General features: G+C 47.5%; 1 protein-coding gene across 6 annotated transcripts in view; it reads left to right on the top strand.

The window, feature by feature from the left end:
• ELFN1 (extracellular leucine rich repeat and fibronectin type III domain containing 1) overlaps nt 1-23,306 on the top strand; it is a 171,055-nt gene extending 147,749 nt beyond the window's left edge. For 5 of the 6 annotated variants that reach the window (XM_074965212.1, XM_074965211.1, XM_074965209.1 and 2 more), the window contains exon 3: nt 19,795-23,304. In XM_074965212.1, the coding sequence (XP_074821313.1) occupies nt 20,267-22,657 (2,391 nt within the window). In that variant the 5' untranslated portion in view covers nt 19,795-20,266 and the 3' untranslated portion in view covers nt 22,658-23,304. Of the gene's footprint in view, nt 1-19,794 lie in introns of all 6 variants that reach the window. The other variant, XM_074965214.1, reaches the window with a different exon arrangement.
• The last annotated feature ends 223 nt before the right edge of the window (nt 23,307-23,529 follow it).

Below are 23,529 nucleotides of genomic sequence, written 5' to 3'. Positions count from 1 at the left end.
CCCGCACACAGCCCCTAGCTACCCCCTCCCTGCACTCTGAGTGTTTTCAAACTTTTTGAACTGAGTCCCCCTTTGAGTTATATTTTTGATTGCGTCCCCCCACAGCTCAGACAGGCTGGGTGGTCTCCTGAGTGAGTCAGGGGGTGGAGGTGGCGCTCCCTCCCTGCACCCCGCTGTGCGAACCTGGTTCGAGCCCCGCCAGCACTTGCCCTGCCCAAATAGAGGTAAACTATGCCCAAGGTGTCCCCCGCCAGAGCCCTGAGTTCCCCCCACCACTGCTGAGCCCTGGCATTTTTATAGCATGCGGAGGGGGGCCTCAGCAAGAGAAAGGTTGAGAACCCCTGATCTAGGAAACTCAGTCTCTTGAAACATGAAAGTAACCAATAACCAGTGTGCTCGGGGGAGAATACTGACTGACACTTTACCAACACACTGCCACTTCCTCCCTTAGACACACCAACATACCATGCAATACTCACAAGCAAAGAACAAACCACATGTACACACTCATACATACATGTATATTTACGTAGACCTTTATAAGAACTGCTGCAGCATTCTACATAATGAGCCATCATGCTCTAGTAACTGTTATAAACAGTAATGTGCAAGAGCATTACTGAAGAATAGTGTACCTTTTAGTGTACAAACTTTTAATTGATTTTAAAATACATAATCCATCACAATTAAGAAAGGGATCAGGAAGATGCTATCATGCATAAGCACCTAAAGATAGCATTTAAAACACAATTAACAACTCGGTTAAATAATAATAGGAACAGAAACGTGATTAATTATTGAATCATATACACAAAGAAATAACGATGCAACAACATATGTGAGTGCTAGAGGCCAAACATAGCAATATTGTTTCACCACCAACCACGAGCAATAGCTCCTATAGCGGACAATATATGTCTCAGGTTAGAAGTATCTTTCCAATTTAAAGGAAAGAATTCCTTTGAATTTTTATAGCACCTCTTAAAGAAGTGTCATCATCAGGCCCATTTTACAGAGGAAGCAACTGAGGGCACGTCTACACTGAGTTTTCAAACCTGGCGGCAGCAACTCTCAGAGCCTGTCTACGGTGCAAAAAACAGCTGTGCAGAGATGGGGCTCAGGCTCCGTTTCCAAAGAAAGACCCCTCCTCCCTTTCACTCACGTTCCTTCTCGGGCCAGGGCGGGTGGTGGAATTCAGACCCCAAGCCTGAACGTCTACACAGCCCTTTTTAGCGCCAAAGCCCAAGCCCTTCAAGCCTGAGTCTGTAGCCACAGCCTCTGAGACTCTCAGCGCAGGTTTTCAAACACAGTGTAGAGATACCTTCAGGCACTAAGAAGTTTAGTGATTTGCCCAAGATCACAAAGGAAATCAGTGATCGAGCCAGGAGTAAAACCGAGATCTCCTGACTCCCAATGCCATGTGTTAGCCACAAGACCATCCTGCCTACCGCCTCAATCAGGGAAGGTTGTCACTACTTTGTTGAGATGGGAGAAGGATTGTAGCAGGCTGCCAAAATTCTGATTTCAGAGCTACCCCAGGCATGCAGCCTGCCCATCCACAGTGCTTTGGAGAGACCATATACCAGCTCCTCCCAGGAGCTAATCCCCCCGGCACTAATGCAATTGGCAGCTGACTTGCAGGCATGGCTTTAATTTATAGGATATTGGTTTAAATTAAGACAACCTTGCAACGCCTATTAAAACCAACTCCTCTTGTCAGGGGTCAGCACAACCCTAGCAGCCAAATAGCTGAGTCAGAAATCATCCCTTGTTTCTTCATGTCGGAACAACTTGTGACATGTGTACCCACGGGAAAAGTTCCATTAAAAGCTATGAGCACAACCAACCCATACAGAACAGCACCAGGCTGGTGGGGAGGGGGTGGGAGGCGTAGCCTTACCATAAAACCATTTGCAGGCGCTGCGTAAGAAATGGCACAGCCCAGCGCATGAATTAAATCCAATTCAATTCACATTGCTCGGGGGTGGGAGGAGGTTTAGCCTGGCTGGTGAGCAGAAAAGAGGAGAGATGTTACAGCTGCTTAAAACGACCCCTGCTAGCTGAGCGGTGGCCACGGTGAGCCAAGATTCTCTGCAAGGGGAACAGGTGAGGTTTCCATTTAGGCAGCTCTAGGCCCCCTGAGAAGGAGCGTGAGTGAGAAGGGGGGAGGGAGGGGGATTCGTTCTTTGGAAACTGCGCCAGCCGCTCTCTGTTGTTTGGCACAGGTGACGGGCAGGAGTGGGCACAGAAATGTTCTTCCTAAACCGGCTTTAATCTCAGGCCTACACACGAACACAAACACGGGTGCATGATGACATGACCATTGATGCCCTCCCACATGAACACATGCAGAGTCTCCCACAACCCTGTATGCATACATAAATATGCAGGCACACCTACACAAATGGCCGGGCATGAACACACGTACACGTCTGCTCTCACACATATGAACCCAGACCCATTCTCATGCATACAAACAACCATGACCAGATGTACACACACAAACACATGCACATGTATGTATACACACGGAGATGGACTCAGACACACAAACAGCATGAAGACCTGCACACACATATGCAACCAGGTGCACACACAAAGAATGCATACACACAACACACAAAGTGTGGTTTTTACAAAGTGGCCGTCATTTTTTCTCTTCACAATGATGAACGGACAACAAATGCCTCACACACAGTGAGCATCAATCCCCAGTCTCTCTCAGGAGATGGAAGGCCCAGAACGGTGTGCAGTCCAGGCAGCAAGGGGTGCTGCACGAAAGCGCTCCCCTCCTGTTCAGAACTCCCACGCTCAATGTTCTCTGGAATGTTTGGGTGGTTTGCAGCTCCAATGTGCAAACGCAGACATTTATTTCCGCTTAATTAGGAAAAAACAGCACCTGGGATCCAGTTTCTAGCTCCAGCTCAAAGTCAGAGCCGGATGAGGGAGCAGGAAGTGAGAGTGTGTGAGGGAGATGAGGGAAGAGTGACGGCGCTACTGATGGGAAGAAGAAAGGAGTGAGAGGAGAGAGTGCTGGAGAACGAGAGAGTTAACAGAGAGCAGAAACCAGGAGGGAATGCTGCCACAGAAGTGAGATGCATGGTGAAAAGGAGGGAGACAAAGGAATCGAGTGGAACGCAACAGCAAATGAAATCAAACGGAAGGGAAAGGCAATAGGAAAGAGCTTGGGCGAGAGAGATCTGAACCGATGGGAAGCTGGATTCAGCAAGTCAGATCATGAAAGTGGAGAAGGAGGAAAAAAGAGAGCAGAGATTCCGACTAAGGAAGCCAAGCCATGCAGAGATAGATAGGATGGGAGCTGGGAGCCTGTACAGAGCAGGGTTAGAAAGAGGACATGCGCTTCTTTCCTGAGTGCAGCTTCAACTCCTGTCTAATAGAAAGGTCACTGCAACATAGATTTGATTAGCAGAGATGCATAAATCATGGCCAACTCCTCCATCTTCATGAAAAGGCCCTGGCTGGCACCATGTGCTGACTGTGTGGAGGCTCATGGGCAATGAACTCACAGCTGTGCTTCATTCATCCTGGAAGGCAGGTGTCCCTCTTGCCAAAAAACTCCATCAGATTGGCCCCTGTGCTGGCAGACTCAGCAGAGAGGCCCACGACTGTGTAGACAACTCTCTCCCTGCCCACATCTAGAGGGGCCTCTCCAGGTCTGGAGGGTGGCAGACAGCTGGGTGAATAACAGGGTTTTTTTCAGTTCACTGGCAATTTCAAAAAGTCAGGAAAATGTATCATTCGGGGCCAGCTCCAGCACAAGAATTTTTGAAATTTTCAGTGAATCCAAAAGTTCAGAACATTGTTTTGGGTCGAACAAAAAGTTTCGTTTGAACCGAGAGCAAAAACATTTCATTTCACTTTTGACCACTTCAAAATATTTTTTGATTTTTAAAAATCAAATGAAAGAAAAGCTTGACACCAAAAGTCGTTTCAAACCGAAAAAAGTCAAAAAAGTTTCATTTCAAAAGTGTCGCAAGGAAACACTTGGATATTTTTTTTTAAACAATTTGCTGTCTGGGAAGGCAAAACCCACACACAGGTCTAATGTTACACAACCTGCATTCTTTGCCAAAAAAGAAGGTTTGGCCAAAAAATTTCTCCCAGCTGTAGTGTGGGACAGTGTGAGGAGCCCTTTACTCCCATGAACCTGTCTGTACAAGCCTTCCACCTCCAGTACTGTCCGTGAGACACCTTCAGCACCGCAGCCCCATCCCTGTTATATTTTCAGTTGTCCCAGGATGCCCTCTGTGTCTTTGTGGCCCCACCTCTCCTCTGAGGCCTAAGGGTGGAGCCACAAAAGGGAGCCACCCACTTCTTGGAAGTCAAGGAGGCCGACACCTTCCACCAGCCCCAAGGACGTTCCCTGTGCGTGTCTCCAAGCTCTCAGTGCCGGGTTTGATAGTGCCGTGCCCTCTAACTCTGAGCTTGCGTGCAACCTTCCTTCCCGAGGAGCATAAGGCTGCATTGCACCAGATGAATTTTATCCTTCCCTTTAATATCTTTCCTTTATTGTTTCGTGCATTGGCCCCGGGATGTTTTATCGCACCGAAGCACATAATACAAATGAAAAACAAAAGGGGAAAGTTTGAATCGTTTTTAATATATTCATCCCAGTGCAGAGGAACGATGAGCCATCTGATTAAATCTGCATGCTGGAGTTTATTAAACTGCCATGGCCTCTCTCCTGCTCTCTCTTTTAAGCAGGGACAGTCTCATTAAAATGAAGACGCTCTTCCCCCACCCCCGTTACTAGTACCTGCTTCAGGCCAGCTCCAGGCTGCTGCTGCCTTGCAGCCATTATTGAGAGGCAGAGAGTTTATGAATGAGCCTGCTCAGTTGTGTTTTTCCCAGCAGCTCGAGTACAGAGGTGATTGACACCAAGGTGGACATTGCTGCCATGCCCCCAAAGGGCTGGGAGGCCCAGGAAGTCACCTACCAGCACCTGATTAGGATTCAGAGAGAATGACTGAGACAGCGCCAGGAGAGGTGCTCATGATAGATGAGAGGAGGCAGGGAGCAGGGAAGGATCATGGGCTAGTGGTTGGAGCAGGGGACTAGCATTCAGCAGCCAAGGCTCTGTTCCTGATGCTGCCCATCACTCACTCTGTTGTTTAACCTCTTTGTGCCTCAGTTGTCCCATCTGTAAAATGGAAGTGTTGCTAGTTCTCTCTCCTCGAGGGTGTTGATTAATGCTGGGTGGAAAACAGTCTCCCTATCCTGCAAAGCTTATTGAGCTGTCAGAAAAATTCCCATTCCACTGGGACAAAACCAAGGCCTTTTGAAGTTTTCAGTGGCGAGGACTCTAACCCGGCGTGTGAGAGACCAAGGTTCAAGGTCCTGCTTTGAATCAGGCAGAGCAAGGAACCATCTGGGTCTTCCACATCCCAGGTGAGTGCCCAAACCACCATGCTAATGGCTATTCTGGGATGGGGGTGTCTCTCTCTCTCTCTTGCTCAGCAGTTCCATCCTGGAACTGCGACACCTTTTCCAATGACAGCGTCACAAAAGTGTCGCTGTCGACAAATCAGCATTTTCCAATGAAAACATATTTTGTCCGAAAATTCCTGCCCTGCTTTGGGCTATTGTTGTGTCCTAAGGAAATCAGAACAAAATAATGTAAGTAGCACTGAGCCAATGGGCAGGCCCCTGCATGTAGGGTCAGACGTTGCTGTTGCTCTGAAATCCCTGTCTTTATCTGGAATCTCTCTCCTCCCTCTCCAATTACTGAAGTTCACACCCAGATGTTCCTCTCTCCCAGTACACAGGTTTTTCTTGACACTCACCCCATAATGCCACCGTGGCTTGCCCAGCCAGGGGTCTCTCAAAGGCAAGGTGAGGTACTACTGTGATTGGGCTCTCGGTCCCAGCAGACCCAGGGAGTGAGGGGAGCAGGCTCTGACGGCATATGGCAGACCAGAGATTCTGCCAGCTGACCGCCGACTCTGGTTCCTCCGCTGCCCTCTACCAGGGGTGATTCCTGCGCGTTCTACAAGAACAGGCCCCGTGGGCTGCACCAGCCAGAGTTACCATCCGCTGAGGGAGCGGCTCACAACGCAGGTTATTCATACACGTAGCAGTTCCAAAAGGCCAGTAAAGCTGCTGCTCCTCTTCCCCCTCCGCAAGCCTTCAGAGGCAGCTAAGTCTGTCACACACAAGCGATAACAGTGTTAGGCCACATAATCCCTCCTTTACTTGACTTTGGGTTATTTTGAGCAGGAGCTTAAAAGAGATTATCTGCATCACCTGAGATGCTGCACTTTCTATCTCGGCCCCCCTGTCATCAGTTCCTGAGGGCCTGGCTCATTAGCGCATAGAAACCTTCTCACTCCCTCCCTCTGCCACTCCTAAGGCCAGCTGATAGCCTAGTATAGTCGTGCACCTGACTGTCTGACACTAGCACCGGTCAGCTAGTGAAAAGACTTTAGGCCAGGCTCCTCCTCATACTGCCTCCAATACATAACATGGCCCTTGGCATCTGGCCACTACCTGGCACTTTATGCCGGGCTTGTCGGGAAGCCGGGCTTGTGCAATGGCTCTGAGAGGGGGGATGGGACACGAGGGAGAACCCAGCTGTCGCATCTTGGCTTTAATCAGGATTATCTCTCTTCAGCAACTCTCAGGAAAGAGCCAACGGCAGCAGAGGGACTGGAGCAGAAGTCTCCATTCTTAGGGCTTTAAGGGTCCGTCCCATCCCTGCCCCCTGTCAGTGGAGGGCTGGATTAAAACATCTGAAGGGCCAGATGTGGCCCCCGGGCCATAGTTTGCCCACCTCTGAGCTACAGCAATGGTTTTCAAATGGGACAAGACCACACTCTCTGCCCATCAGGGACAATCCTACCTAACACCAAACCACTGAGAGCAGAACTGCTGGTTCAATGTATTGGTAGTGAGCATTTACCCCCCTCTGATGAGACTGTTCTCAGGTCACTAAAGCCCCAGTTCAGGAAAACACTTAAGTACGTGCTTAACTTTAAGCACACTCTGAAGTCCCAATGACCTCAATGTGCTTTGCTGAATCAGGGCCTAAACCAGCAGATCCAGTGACAGGGAGCTCAGAATTCAATTCTCCTTCCCTTTCAAAGGCGAGAAAGAGATCAAGACTCAAGTGTGAGCATCAATCAGGCAGTGGTAACTTTCCCACAAAGCAAACACCCACGTGGCATGCCCATATAGACACACGTGGCATGCACATATGCACCCAGCCTGCATGCCCATACCCACGGCAAGCACACACCTTCACAGGCTGCTGTTCTCGTTTCAAACACCACTCGACTAGAATCCATCTGCCACCCTGGAAATTAATAGCAATCATTAAACAAAAAGAGCTGGTGAACGGAAGCCCGAGGTGAAAAGCAGCTCTTTCTGCCAGAAAAAAAATTAAAACTATTTAGACATACAGCAAGTCATTTATTACTATGGAGTCCTCCCTCCACCTGGGGTTGAAATCTCATTACAATTTGTCCAAAACAGATGTTACCCTTTTAGCAGTAGATTATTAACAATAAACTCCATTCCTCCAGAGAGGGTGGGTGTTCTGGGTTAGCTTGGTTTTTTCATCTTGGGTAACCTCCATCTGAAATGCTTATGAAAATGATAGGCATACTGGCATATCCCAGTGGCTTGTCCTTTAGCTTTCCACGTCCTTTGGACGTTATTGAGTTATCCAGCAGGGTTACAAAGAGGCCTGGCGTGTGATTCTCACTCTCTAGCTATTATGCATTTTTTGGTAGTACAGTAAAGGCCCCAACCAAGACCGAGGCTTCGGTGTCCTAGGCACAGTACATACACACAGTAGGAGCCAGTCCGTGCCGCCCAAGAGATTGCAGACTAAAGAGAGAGGGCAGACGAGGGGAACCACAGTACAGTGAGGGGAAGTGACTTGTGTAAGACCATATGGCGGAGGCAGGAATAGTGTGCAAGGCAACTGACTCCCAGTCCGTACTGACTCCATGTAGCAGCATGCCCACCTCTGGTTGAGGGAGCGTGAGCATTTCCTATGCAACCTCATTTTTCAGAGCTTTACCTCACCTCAGACCAGTGGGCCCCCAGGCTGGAATCTGGCACACAAATGGCCACACTTTTAGCAGGCCACTGCTTCCAACTTGCCTTATTTGCAGGTGTGTTGGGTTTGCGTCCTCAAGATGGGGAACCGTGCATGCGGCTGCCAAGCTGTGAGTACCAGTCAGCACCTGCGTTCACCGCTAACTAATCGGCATTGGCAAAGGTGGGCTTCCCCCCCCCACACACATACACAATTAAATACGTTGTACCTCAGCCACCTTGCTCTCATCCAGGACCCAGGATCCAGGATGTTGGCAGAAGCGCTGAACTGCAACATCCAAACTGGACAAAATAGAGAGGCACAGCTGGGTGTCGTCCGCACCTTGGAAACATCTCACCCCCTGCCTCCTTGGGAGCCCTGTACGCACATGGAACAGGACCAGCCTGGAGCAATCCAGTGCAACTAAGCATTCTTCCTACAAGCTCGGCACGCAATTGCACAGCAGCCCCAACATAGGGCTACCACAAGGTCCGAGTAAGGGGCAGAGCACAGTTGTGCAGCCTTTGGAACAAGACAGAGTCACATGTCAGCGACAGAAAGTCACAAATAGGTGCTTGCTCCAGCAGAGGAAGTAAGCTGAGCTAGCCCTCTACCCAGTACCATTCACTTCCCCCTCTGTGCTGGCAAGCACCTGTGTGGCGGGTAGGGTGGGGGATGGAGTCAAGGTACCTCCCTGCCCCTGCCCATCCACTCCCTGCCACGAGTTGTCTGCTCTCCTCCATGCTGGAACATGTGATGCAGGTAACTTAGGTAGGGGAGTAAAGGAGCACTTTACATTTTGTTATTCCCTCATATGGAGACATAAGGGGGCGCATGACTGAGCCCATAATCTGCACCGCTGTCCTAACAGACACAATCGTGTCTTTTGCCAAGGAGAGGGTGGAGGGACTCGGTCAGGACTTGACGAGTAACTATTTAACACAAGGGAATTCTTTCTTTCTTCTCTTCCTCTACCTAATGGTTCACTATCAATTTAGGTCAGCCCCCGAAGGCAGGTTTTTGTAAAATGCTAAATAGGTTGGTGGGTGGGATTATCAAACAGAACAGGGAGATTTGAAAAGAAGACAAATTTTTTTTTTTTGTTTTTGGGGTTTTTTTTGTTTTTTAAATCTTCCTCTGCAGCTTTAGGCCAACACAAAACGGAATAGCATTGTGCTAGCAAACAAAACTCAGAAAGTGAAACTTCAGCGTATCCTAAAGTGAACTAGACTAGCACAAGCTGAATGAAATGCACAAAAGCGAGCAAGAGCGAGACAAGTAAACTAGCTGTCTGCAGTTCTTTCAGTTATAAGCAGCTCCACAGGTATTGGTAAGACAGGAAAGAAATTTCTTCAGTATTATTTTTATCGTGACTGAATCCCTTTAAGAAACTGATTTTGTTTCCCCAGTTGTGCCTGAGTTTGGACCTTGGTATCAAATTCTGTCCAGGATTTATATATCTGTTTGTGATGTAAGATTTTTTGCTGCTGTTGTTTTTTCTTTTCAAGTAGAACCTTAAAAGGACACCATCAATTTAGAAATCAGTCTTCGGTCTGACACTTTTGTTACAGGTAACCCTTGATAATGAAAGAGATTAGCAGATTTAATATATTTCAGACTGTACATTTGTTAACACTTCATCTATAATCAGTTTCACTGTTTCCCCTGTATAGTCACAAGGATCTATGCCTATGGATCCAATTGTGGGATTACAACCTGTGTCAGTTTCCCCATATCATATGGGTCTTTCACATAGCAAAAAAGAGGTGAGAGAATCACTTTGTAAAATACTAGGGAAATGTGATTATAAAAGCCACACAAATTTGCAGGACAACTCAGGGGCAGGTATAGGACCTAAACCTGCTTTAAATTCATTTTTAAAAAATTGACTAGCTCTGTTAATATTTTAGCTCCATTGCCAAAAAAAAAAATTCTGACCAAAGAGACAAGGTGGTCGAGGTGATATCTTTTATTGGACCAACTTCTGTTGGTGAGAGAGACAAGCTTTCGAGCTTACACAGAGCTGTTCTTCTGAACAAAAGCAGACTTTACTGTCAGATGTGTGAATGATTCATATGGGCCTTTTACAAAAGAATAGATTTAAAAATTCAAGCAGTAAAAACACTATTCAAGTAACAGCAAAGGTTTGAGCGAAGACAACAGCACAGAGAAAAGGGACAGCTTTGCTTCTTTCACCATGAAAGAACAATAGGGCATTTGTTCCCTTGTTTACCTCTTAGCTCACTCCATTGTGCTAAGGCATTGGAGGAGCCTTAAGTAAAAATGCCTTAATCTTTATCATTGTGGGGGAAATATTGGGGCCGATTCACCACTCCATTACTCCAGTTTTATGCCTGTTTAACCTCAGCATAACTTCAGAGTAATGAAGCAGCAAATCAGGCACATTATTTCTAAATACAAGACACGTCTGGTCAATTTTAGAGGCATTCTCCCCCATTGAAAGATATCTTTCCTTTCTGTAAATGTTATATCTGCATCTCCCTGATTAGAGTTCTTGGCTTCTCCTCATCCGCTGAAATCTTTGCACCTTCCTCTAATTCTTTTCTTCTAATGGTCATGCTTGTTGCTTCTTTAAGAGCTGGCTGCTCTACCATAAGCTCGATATGACATTTACTCTGCCCACGGTGATATTTCAGGAGGTTGGTTTAATGCACAGGTAACCAACTGGTTTTAGAAGGTCAGTTACCCAGGAAAATATTCTGTGCATTTACTTGAACGCTTTATATTATTCTACTCAGTGATCTGCAGCTGTACAATCTAGGGCTGCAATCTTGTTAGACCTGGAAAGCTAAGCAGTGTGGGGTGGAATACAGCAGCATCAATGACGGCAGATGAGAAAATCAGTATTTCTGTTCTCTGAGAAATTCCAATATTTTGACATGTTTTCGTCCTGATTTGGAATGAAAAAAATTGAACGACTGATTTTTTTCATGGAAGGAAAAGTTACAAAACATGCCCATGCAGAAATGTCTAGTCATGTCTAAATGGCAATATTTTGTTCCGGTGTTTTGTGCCTCATGGGAGTTGTAGTCTTGCCAAGGAGTCTGGCCCATTGGAGAGAATAGGGGCATGCACGGCAGCACTTTAGCACTTTAACGTTGCGCTGACCCAAAATGAAATATTTTGTTTAGATATATGTAAGCAAAATCAAAAATTTTCTGTTGAAAATTTTGATTTTATGGAAACTTCAGCAGACTGGACCCTCCATTGTGAAAAGGGACAAGTTTTGAGCTCCACAAACTGGCATTCGCTAGGCCTGATTCTTCACTACCCTGCCCAGAGCAGAGTCATGGCCACCAGTCTGAAGTGAGTGTAAAATGTACCAAATCAGACTGGAAATGGTTGACCTCCACTCGGCACTCATTTCACACGTGTCAATGACAGCCCAAAATGCCAGCTCCTCTGAACTTCCACTGCATGGGAATAACCTACTGGGCCATATATTGCCCTCAGTCTATATAGAGAGCACCTGCTTGTGTCCATGGCACTTCTGCATACAGACCAAGGGCAACAGAACTGGCCTGTCTCTGTTCCACCTCCTTGCTGCCGCCACCTCTCTAGCCCCTACCTCTTCTGTGCCCCACCCCACAGTCTCACTAAAAGCCCTCTCTTGTGCATCAGCCTCCCTGCATCTCTTTGCTTCATTGTCTCTTCATCTCCCTTCAAACCTCAGCTGAAAACATACCTTTTCTCCCTTGCCTCTGCCTCTTAAATAATAAATAATAGCAGGGAGAGAGAGTGAAATTGACTGGGGAATGCTATTATCTGACTCTTGGAAGCATTTGGGGATCAACAGTACTTCCTTTGTAATGAAAGAGGTACCGGGGCTCAAGCAATTTTTTTTACTTTCATAACGGGACCGACACAGCAAGCCAAGAGGTTCTGGGGCTATGAACTGCCAAGCTTCGAGGTGCCAGGCCTCAGCCCTGGCAAAAAAGCCCTGGGGATCAAGTATAGATGGCAGGCCATGATGTTATGTTTATAAAAAGCACACGGGATCTTTTTCAAGGGAAAAGGCAATACACCGCGTTTATTGAAGATACAACAATTAGCATATGCATTCAATCACTCCACACACACACACACACACACACACACACTGTCCCGCCAGTCGATGTTATAGTTACCAGTCCAGAGTCCGGATCAATCTAGTGGCCAGCTAGGTTGATCACGGGGAGGTACAAACCAGGTTCTGTTGGTCGCGATATGATGCTCTGGGGAAGTCTTGGCAGGACGAACCCAAAGTTTCATGGCCAGGCTCCCTGTTTATATAGGGATTATATATGATGTAACCAATTGCTGTTTGACAAGTGCTTGTTTTCTGAAATTGTCCTTCTCATCCTTTATCTTGTTCTTTCATCAAGTCTCTCAGGGAGTTATTCCAGGCTGGTTTTCATCACCGCTATCTTGTCCCCATTGATATGTGTCTGTCTCGTCTTTAGAGTCGCCAATCTGCCCTCCTCTGACATTTCAATAGGGGTGTGTTGCAACCTCCTGGCGCCCTTGTGTCTGTCTCCGATTTCTCCGTAGAACATCTGGTTCAGTGATGGCCCTCACACTTATCTCTTAACACGCATTTCTCATTCACACACAAAACAGAACTAATTTACACAGAACATTTTGAACAGGAGTTCAAAATCAAGTTGCAATGCAAAAGAAAAACAATCGCGGCATTCTTTTACTTATTTTAAAATGCTAAACCTACAACAAAGTGGTGACCCTCAAAGGTCTGTTACTGCCTTGAAATCAGTCCAGACACAAAGAAATTCTGGCTGATGCATCTCTACCAATGGTACATTAGGCCATTCCTTTCTGCTACTCAAAAAAGGGTGGCTGGCAGGATACGGTCAAATCCTACATCAATACATTTAATACATGCTATATTATTATGTTGTTATTCTTTATCCTTCATTCTAAATTATACAAAATACAAACATAAAATCCTACTACTGCAATGATGCAAACCCAAGATGTGCCGTATTGAGCTCTTAGCAAGGAATCCAAATGCTACCTTTGTACTGAAAAGGAACCTGGATTTGATTGGCCTGGGCACCTTTATTATTCGATGGCATGGCAATGCTAACTGATATCACCAGGCAGGAGGAGTGTAAACTGATGCCGGGAATATGAATTAGAAGAAACCCTGCCAGGGAGCACTCTTTCCACACCTGACATATACAGAATGGACATTAAGCCATTTAGGGGAAACTTCATCATTAATAAATGTTTTCTCTGCCATCTTAGAGCTGTCTCCTCATATTATTTTACACATAATGAATAGCCTGGGTTCATTTTAACATTTGGTCCCCGTTAGCCAAATTTTCCCTCTTCACCTCTTTGCATGATTAAACATTTATCATTTGTAATGTATCACTGCCGCGTCGCTATTGCACTCTTTGTAGTACGGCTCCTTCATTTATTGATACCTGACCTGTGTGACTGTGAAAGAGGATCTAAGAAAAGCTGACATATGGCCAGAAGGAGTCAGAAGGTAAGGAGACAAACAGAGGTATAGAAGAAAGGATATGCCAAAGAGAGAGAGAGGTGCGCGCTAATCTGGCTCTTTGCCCCTAGTCAGTAAATCTAATCCACAGCTTGAAATAACTCATTCAGTAGAATAATACAATTAAGAATCAAGTGCCAGAGACTGCATGTTATTAGATCTGTTGCCCAGATCCCTCTCCTCACCACTTCCCTCTCGGCTACTTTGTTTATTTCAGTGGTGGCTCTCCTTGCAGCTGCCACGCTGGTCTAATTTACTGATGCCATTAGTCAAGAGATGGAAACAAAACCCAACCACCCTGACAGTTGTTTCTGAAGCCTGGGTGATGCCCCTTTGGTCTGAAAAAACCTGGTTCTGGAGCTCTAGGAGATCAGAAGTGACGAGTTTGATGCTCTCAGTCCAGTCCCTACTGAATACTTGTCCGCTCCACAAACCACAGCTGTCCCTGGTTGTGGGAAGTGCCTTTGACAGGTATGTGTAAAGGCCCAGGAATGGAATAATAAGGGTGTTGCCGATCAGGACTGAGGAGCAGCAAAGCTGTGTGTGGATCCAGGGCTTAGCAGGGCTATCACAGGTCAGGAGTGAGGTCCATCCGCAGAAGGGTGAGAGAGAAATGTACAGAGCTTGTTTCCTGGCCTGAGTGTCCCATTTTCTCAAGCACCCCTCCTGCTTTGCTACTGGCAATGAGTAAAGTCCTCCTGAGATAAGCTTAGCAGAGCTTCAGCTGTTTTAGCTAGGGAGATTAACGGCTGGTACCTCCGGGTGAGACTTTTGTCTGTGGTAATGTACAGGACCCATTCACAGAGTCCATCTGCAAGCTGGGGGACTGTATGAAGTGTGCTCTATTGGCTGATTATCAGTTAGCAGACAGCAAAGGTGTCACTGACAGCATACACCCGATAGAATGAAGCCATATTAAACCAAAGGGCAAGCCATTTCGATTAAATGAATCATGTCAAATCTGTGGGTATTGTTATCCCTACCCTAGGGAGGCAGTGTCTTTGTTCCTTTCTTTTGTTTGTTTCTTTATGATGGGTAAAAAAGATCTGGAATGTTTTTTTTTTCTGTTTGGTTTTTACATTAGAAATGCAGGTTCTTTCTCCCCTGTTTTTCCTTGAAGACTCGATGGATGACTGCAAAACTGGTAGAATTATGACCTCACAAGTACCAAGAGAGTGAAAGAAGAGTCATCGGGGGAGGAGGGACTTTTTAGTCAGGCTGGTTAAACCTGTGGAGATTTTGTTGTTTTTTTCTCAACATCAACTCAAACAGCAGGGAGCAAAGATCACAGAGTGAGAGTCAACACTCTGGATCCTTTCAGTGGAGGGCAGGGAGAGCTAACTTCCCCAGGCCTCCAAGGAGACCTCCAGCAAAAAATTATATGAGATAGAATAGGGCTGATTACTAGCTGGTAGAAGTTGGTGGGGCCGTCTAGACTATGAGCTATTTTACACCATTTTACGCCAGCCGAGAATCCAGCCCACTATTTCTAAAGGAAGAGCAAACAGAAGGAAACACTTTTTGTGAGAAGAACAGCCCAGAGCAGAGCAGAAGCTGAACACTTCTATGCCTTCTTTATCCCTTATAATAAAACAAAATTAGTAACCCTTTGCAGGCCTCCTTTAACTGCTTCCCTTGCACTGCAAGATGCGCAGCCCCTCGCCTGACATTGGATCCCACCCCAAAGACAGTGCCGGGAAGCACGCTCCCAAGTGCCAACGAGATGAGCAATTATCTTCTTGGTCCAAAACAACAAGGCCTGCATCTCAGCTCCCCAGTCATGTCCTGGCAATCTAATAAAGAGGGAGATTAGCCCCTCTTTCCTCTGTTACATCTCCTTAATGCTGTCATTTTATTCACACTTTGCAAAGCAAATAAACCAGCAAATTGCTTGCTTTAATGAGCTGGAATTAAACTCTGCTGCTGATAGAATGCCTTTTCCAGTTTTTGCTGTTGGAGAGAAACCAGCTGATAGGCAGCACGCAGGCAGCAAAAGCAAACACCCAGCATGAGCATTACTGAACCTGTTCGAGTCACTTACAGTCAGCCTTCTCCACCCCGGTTAGACTGGGGAGGAGCTGTTGTTTTGTCTCCAGTTTCTCCTACCCTGGAAGCTCCTGCTCCTTTAGCCAAAGTACTGCTCCGTGGGCCACATGCCCCAGAGCTGAGAGAGAAGCCAACATGGAGATCCAGACCTGAACCTCCCCAAGAGTCAAAGGCTGGGTTCAGAGCCACTCTGGGGGATAGATCCAAGCTCAGACGTCCCCAGAGTTTGAGGGTTCAGCTCAGAAGCGCTGGTTCAGGCTAAAGTGGGAGCTCGGAGATAGGGGAGGCAGAGACTCGGCCCATCAAAGAGAAGGAAAGAACTACCCAGGATTCTTCATTCCCTGACCTGATCTCCTGTGTTGTGCTGCTGTGCTATGGGCAAACAGTGGGGAGTGAAGGATTCTTGCAGTGTGTGTAAGGTCAGATTGTACCTTTAATGCACAGGCCCACGTGGGGGCAGTATTGTGCTGCACCAAGGCAGCAGGAGCTCCAGGAGGTATTGGATCTCAGGGAGGTCCCAGCACACGGGATTGGGAGGTGGGGTGGCACGCACTGCCCTCCATGGCTGGGGGGAGGGTGCACTTCTCACACCATTTTCAGGGTGACTTGCTCCCCAGGGAACAAGTGAGCGATCTCTGAACAGGGGAAAGGGAGGAGCTGCAGTTGTGGCTGGCAGCTGTCCATAAATGGAGTGGAGAAGGCTCTTAGGCCAGCAGAAATCTAACCACACGAGTAAGCAAAAAATCTAAGCCTAGTCAGCCAATCGGCTTGTAAAGCACGTCGAGAGCTTTTGGGTGAAAGGGGCCATATACAGAGTAAAAAACATCAGTCGTGACTTCCAACCCCAACTTAACTTGCCTGCCCCTATTGAGAACAAGCTGTGAGCTTCTCTTCTGAGTCTGCTTTGTATCGGGAGAGGCTGCAAAGGGGAGGGGCTTCCAGGGCAGGAGATGGACTCAGAGAGGAAGCCCAGAGCCCACATGGCTTGTGAACAGAGATTACATTCAGTGGCATGTGTTTACAACGTGAGCTCCAGATGAGCACCCCCCATCTTCTCATCGAGGGTTCCAAGTGCTTTATTCAGCCTCCCTTCCAAGTGCTTTATACTTCCTGTAAACAAGGGAAGTAGTTTCATTGTCCTCATTTTATTGAAGAAGAAACTGAGGCCAGGAAAAGGTTAATTGACTTGCCCAAGCCACAAGGGATACAGTGGCATATCTGAGAGTATCATCTACGTGACTCTCAGACCTGGGCTGTAGTCATTAACCTCTGGCTCCTTCCATTAACGAAGGGAGGATGTAAGGTGTTTGAGGCTAATCACTGAAACACCCGAGGGCAGAATTCCTTTTCCATTCCATGCTGCGTCCAAAGCCTAGTCTACACTAGAAGACGGTTGCTGTCAAAGGTATACTGGCAAACTCTTCAGCTTATAATGCCATGTCCCAAACAAAATAAGCTATACCAGAAAAAGCACTTTTTTTGCTAGTTTAACTGCATCCGCTCTAGGGCTTTCGCTGGTATAGAAATGTTATAAAAAACTCCCCTGACATTACTAGACAGACAAAAGTTTCTTGGATAGACCTGGCCTACATATGGGACACTTTGGTCAGTAACTTTTGGCTTTCTCCAAAGACATTATCAACATCTCTCCAGTTGCGGGGACTTGTGGCTGGATACTCCCCTCTCACAAACAGCTGAAGTTAGAGCAGATTTTGTTATTCATGTAACGTAAAACAAACTGTTCCATTTTGGGATATTCATTGTTCGCTATTCAGTAAGGACCAATAAACTGTTTCACTGCTCATTATTACTGGCCTGTTTACCAGGCTATAGTGTGTGACTGGCTAACAGGGTCCTCAGCTTTGAAAAACGTTCTGTTTCATATTCTGTGAGTCTGAGATGGAAAATAAGGGCCAGATTTCAGCGGAACTGCTTGCAGCGTGAGGTCCTGCTCAATGGGAGGAGGCAGAATCTAGCCTGAAATTCCCACTGTTGCCATGTTTCATATGACTCATTGACCTGCCCCACCCAGCACAGAGTCACATAGCTACCCCAGTGCTGGGCGGGAGGTGGGAAAACAGACTGGATTAGTTAGAAGTGCACGTTAATGGGCGACAGCTCCACTGCCGGACAAGTCCTAGGGAGTAACAGCAGCTTAATTTTTCAATCTGTTATTTCCTAGTATCTGGGAAAGGACTGGTCCAAGCAGCATGCAGCTACCCTGGGAAGAAGACAACTTTTGTGTGCTTTCCCATGGAACCAGGTTCTACCCCGCATGGATCAGATTGGGGTCTGAAAGCCAGTCAACTTGCTGGTTTCTTTTCCACTTGTGAGTTATGAACCAGTTTGTTGGCTGCTTTCAAATGATCCAGGTGTCATTTCCTAACACCTGGGAGCAGAGGACCTGGGCTGTAGGCTAGCTTTCATGAGAACTCTACCAGAATGCTGGGTGGGAGTATAATAAGTGAGCAAATGAAATTCGGGGAGCATGTCTGTTCCTAGGGACAACCACCTATGTGTTCTGCAGAGCCCTTGGTGAAAGAGAGAGACCCTCTCCTGGACCCACCTTCCCTCCCACGTGGTTCTCAAGATATTTCACTGTGTGGAGTTTCAGGAAGTGCTTCACGGGCCACTGGGGGGGTTCCCAGACAGCAGCGTGAGTACTAGTGTTCTAGCTGGCAAATATTCACAGCAAGCCTTGACCCCATTCTGAGCCCTGGGCCCACCCAACCTGGTTCCAGATTTGCTAAATTTTGCAAATGTCACAGAAGAAGGCTCACAGGAGATAAATTCACAAAGTACCACCCCTATTAAGGTCCAGGACACCCCACTATTTACCAAAGATAGCTTCACCGGGTCCTGATAGATTCTGCTCTTCATCCTACTGTTTCCTGGGATGGAGAACTTCCAGACATGGCTTCGGCCCCCGCAAATCTCAAGGGTCTGCTAGGTGGGCCAGGAAGCAGCTTTCTCATCCAAAGATTGGCAGTAAAGGGAAAGCCACTTTCTCCCTCAAGAGCAGTAAGCTTAGAGGCAGTTAGTGCCCCATAAGGCACAGCATGCTAGCTAGTGAGTCCTTCAGGGGTACAGCTGGTTTCAAAATGGGATTTTTTCCACTGAAAATGTCAACTTTTTGTTCAAAAGACAAAGCCTAAATGTTTTTGGCCAAAATCTGTCAGAAACTGAACAAATGTTCAAATTTCCGTTTTCCAAGGAAACATCATTCTTGGAGGAAAGCAGAGACACTTTCTGCAAACATTTTCCTTTACTCAAAAACCCAGAAAACGTTTCAATGGAAAATGCTAAACAATCCTACTCAGAACTCTGTAGCAAAAGTTAACTAGGAATTCGGAGCTTTTTCTTAGTACTGTGACGTTACCGGGGTCCTCAGAGGGTTCCCTGTCCACTCTCCTGAGTCTAACAGGGAAGCTGCCTGCCCCTGGCCTTACAGCAGAGACATCTATAGTGGGCGAGGAAGGGTCTCTTTTTGCCCTTTGTATATGCGTTAGGCTACTAAAAGACTGGGGGAGTGACCACGTGGAATTTCCTCCACTCCTGACACTGAACATCCAAGGGAGGAGATACGGGAGACAGCAAAACGGGGAGGAGGGTTGGAAGTCACCCCCACAAAGACAAATATGATGGGGAGTGGTGAGGATCAAGATAGTGGTGGGGCTCATATGTTCCCTGGAAACAAACATGTCCTGGAGTTACCACCCAAGTTCCTAGAAACAGCTTAGGATTCCAGTGCTGGGTTTTATCCTAGGTACCAAGCGGCTACAGGCATAGTTAGAGAGAGGCAGAATTTGAAAGAAGTCTCAACCTGCATCCAATTAGTGGGTGAAATGCTGCCATAACTGAGGTCACAAAGGCCAGGATGTAGATGGCTAACTACCAGCTTTGTGCACACAGATGTCACGTCATTAGATATCTAAATTCCAGTGCCCAAAATTAACTGCAGGCTCAATTATGTGTGCCCCCACCCCAAATAAATAAATAATGGAAGCCATGTTAAAAAACCTGGCGCCTAGTGCTAATGGAAAAGCAGGGCATGGAAAGCCAGTCCCATCGCTGCCCCAGAAGCTGCTGCAGTGTGACAAATGCTCTTAAACATTATTTTGTCTCGCTTTTGTGTTTTTGGTTTTGTTTGGTTTTTTTGCAGGTGAGTCCATTGACCAGACAAGGGCACTGAGGGGACGGACAGACAGATGCACGGAGAGGCAGATGGAGAAGAAGCCCTGTGCCAACTTGGAGATGGGCAGCAAAAAGAAAACAAGGAGAGGTACTGTAGAAAGTGAAAGAAAAGCCTGTCTCTAAACCCCCTTCCAAGTACCTACCCAGCCCTGAGTGACTTCAGCAGAAGCCCATCGAGATGCCAGAAGGGCCAATGACATAGGATTGCCCCCCCATAAGCCTGTGGTGGTTGCACCCTGTGGGTGGTCACTGGGCAACTTGGACAACGAGGTTCTCCTTTTCCTTGAGACACTTCCCACTGGATCCAAACCATGAGGAGAAGGGAGAGAAAAGCAAAGGTGCCCAAGGAACATTAACCCAAGGCTTCCCTGCTCTCCGACCCAGCACCCCTCCCCACTTCCAGCAGATAAGGGAACTCCTTCTCCGCGTTGCCCTTCCAGATGGCAGGTCGTCAGTGGGCAGTGACGTCAGCGCTGTGTGTGTGCATGGCGGCCGTCTCTCTGCTGCACACAGGCGGGGTGCGGGCAGACTGCTGGCTGATCGAGGGCGACAAGGGCTTCGTTTGGCTGGCTATCTGCAGCCAGAACCAGCCCCCCTATGAGTCCATCCCTCAGCAAATCAACAGCACGATTGTGGATTTGCGACTGAACGACAACAAGATCAAAAGTGTGCAGTACTCCTCACTCAGCCGCTTCGGTAACCTGACATACCTCAACTTGACGAAGAACGAAATCTCCTATATCGAGGATGGTGCCTTCTCAGGACAGTTTAACCTCCAGGTGCTGCAGCTTGGCTACAACCGCCTGAGGAACCTGACCGAGGGAATCCTCCGGGGCCTAGGAAAGCTGGAGTACCTCTACCTCCAGGCTAACCTCATTGAGGCAGTCACCCCCAATGCCTTCTGGGAGTGCCCCAACATAGTGAACATTGACCTGTCCATGAACAGGATCCAGAGACTGGACAGCAACACCTTTAGGGGCCTGAACAAACTCTCTGTCTGTGAACTCTACAGCAACCCCTTCTATTGCTCCTGTGAACTCCTAGGCTTCCTGCAATGGCTGGAAGGCTTCACCAACATGACACGCACCTATGACCGCATGCAGTGCGACTCCCCGCCAGATTACACTGGCTACTTCTTGCTAGGCCAAGGCCGGACCGGTTACCGCAATGCTCTGGGCATGCTCTCCACCCTCTGCACTGGCAGCTCCTACACCATGATACCTCGCTTTATCCCACCCAGGTACCAAGTGACCACAGCTCCATCAGAAAGCCCATGCTCTGAGGAAGAATGTTTCTCTGGGGATGGCACGACACCCCAGGTCTCCCTCCACACGCCCGTGGGTGAGACGGAGATGCGCCCCAACATCCGAGTGAAGCATCTCACCCACAACTCGGCCACGCTGACGGTGCAGATCCCGTACCCGTTCAGCAAGATGTACATCCTGGCGCAGTACGAGAACGGCTTCTCTTCCGTCGTCACCAAGCTGAAGAAACAGAAGGAGGACATTGAGCTGACTAACCTTGTAGCACAAAAAGACTACACCTACTGTGTGGTCTCCCTCCACCACGTCTTAAGGTACAACCACACTTGCCTCACCCTCTCCCCAAACAAAATGAGCAGAGAGGACCCAGTGCCCACTCCCTCCACTGCCACCCACTATATCATGACGATCCTGGGCTGCCTGTTCGGCATGGTAATTGTCCTGGGGGTGGTGTACTATTGCCTCCGTAAGAGGCGTCAGCAAGAGGAGAAGCACAAGAAGGCAGCTGGCAGCATGAAGAAGACCATCATTGAGCTAAAGTATGGGCCAGAGATGGAGACAACCAGTATCACTCAGCTGTCCCAGGGGCAGATGTTGGGTGGGGAGACCGTGACCCGCATCCCCTACTTGCCCTCCGCTGGGGAAGTCGAGCAGTACAAGTTGATAGACAGCAGCGAGACCCCCAAGGCCACCAAGGGCAACTACATGGAAGTGCGGACAGGGGAGCAGCCCGAAAGACGAGAGTGTGAGCTCTCCATGCCGCCTGACAGCCAGAGCTCCGTGGCTGAGATCTCCACCATCACAAAGGAGGTGGACAAGGTGAACCAGATCATCAACAACTGCATTGATGCCTTGAAATCAGAGTCCACCTCCTTCCAGGGGGTGAAATCAGGGGCGATTTCCACTGCTGAGCCTCAGCTGGTACTCTTATCGGAACAGATCTCTGGCAAACATGGCTTCCTGTCCCCCGTGTACAAGGAAAGTTACAGCCACCCGCTGCAGAGACATCACAGCATGGAGGCAGCTCCCAAACGCTCCAGCACTTCCTCCAGCGGCTCCATACGGAGCCCCAGATCCTTCCGCTCTGAGGGCTCCGGCCACAAGTCAGAAGCCAAGTACATTGAGAAGACATCCCCAACCGCAGACACCATCCTCACTGTGACACCGGCGGCGGCCATTCTGCGAGCAGAGGCAGAGAAGATCCGACAGTACAGCGAACATCGGCACTCTTACCCGGGCTCACACCAGGGGGAGCAGCATGACAGCATGGGTGGGCGTAAGCCCTCCATTCTGGAACCTTTGACCAGACCCCGCCCCAGAGACCTGGCCTACTCTCAGCTCTCTCCCCAGTATCACAACCTGAGCTACAGCTCCAGCCCAGAGTACACATGCAAACCCTCACACAGCATCTGGGAGCGCTTCAAACTCAACCGGAAGCGGCACAAAGACGAGGAGGAATATATGGCCGCTGGCCACGCCCTGCGCAAAAAGGTCCAGTTTGCCAAAGACGAGGATCTTCACGACATCCTAGACTACTGGAAAGGTGTGTCTGCCCAGCACAAGTCCTGAGTCCTCACGCAGCTCGTGACTTAACACTAACTGGACCAAAAGAAACCCGCAGCAGCTATTTTTATCCAGACTGTCTTTCAAACAAACCAACCAACCATAAATTATGAGAAAAATCTATAATTAGTCTATATAATATATGAGAGAGCAAGAGATTGCAAAAGATCTCATGTTTATGAACACAAAGACTCTTAAAAAAACAAACCTGTGGAGTGAAAAAAAAGTTTTTTGTTTTTTGTTTTTTTTTAAAAAAAAAAGAAAAAATATAAAAAGGGGTGGAGGTTGGGCAGCGATTTGAGGTCTGGAGTATTCCAATGTTGCATCGCATGATTCCCTATTCCGTGATTTTGTGGATTCTTTGTGTACAGTTTGTCTTCTTCTTTCTCCTTCCCTTCCAAACAAAACAAAAAAAACCAAAAAGAGACCAGAAGGAGAAAGTTCCTTTGGGCTTTTTGCAAACGGAGTCTTCCAGCTTAGACTTTCATCCAGTCGAAGGCTCATTCATGTGTTTATTCACTGGGAGGTTTTACCACATGTTGCATTGTAAACCGAAGTTGTCCTACTGTACAGAGAAAATTTCTATATTTGCAATGTTTGCTGTATAACAAGAAAGAGAGAGAAAAAATAAGATTACATCTACTAAATATATATATATATATATATTCACCTGTTTGTACCAGGTTTTAATCATGGATTTTAGACAAAGAGGGTGGATTGGATTTGGAGGGTGTTTTTGTTTGTTTGTTGGGGGGGGGGGTTTGATGCTGGTGTGGGATTTTGGAGGGTGGGAATTGGTTTTTTTGTTTGTTTTGGTTTTTTTTCCTCCAGTGAATGTCTGTGTCTCGAGTTCTGATTGGTTCCAAGTGCACTCCGAA

The sequence above is a fragment of the Natator depressus genome, chromosome 10 (assembly GCF_965152275.1).
Source record: "Natator depressus isolate rNatDep1 chromosome 10, rNatDep2.hap1, whole genome shotgun sequence".
In the NCBI taxonomy this organism is placed as follows: domain Eukaryota; kingdom Metazoa; phylum Chordata; order Testudines; family Cheloniidae; genus Natator; species Natator depressus.
The sequence above is the reverse complement of the archived record's forward strand: the minus strand, read 5'-3'. Positions and strand labels throughout refer to the sequence as shown.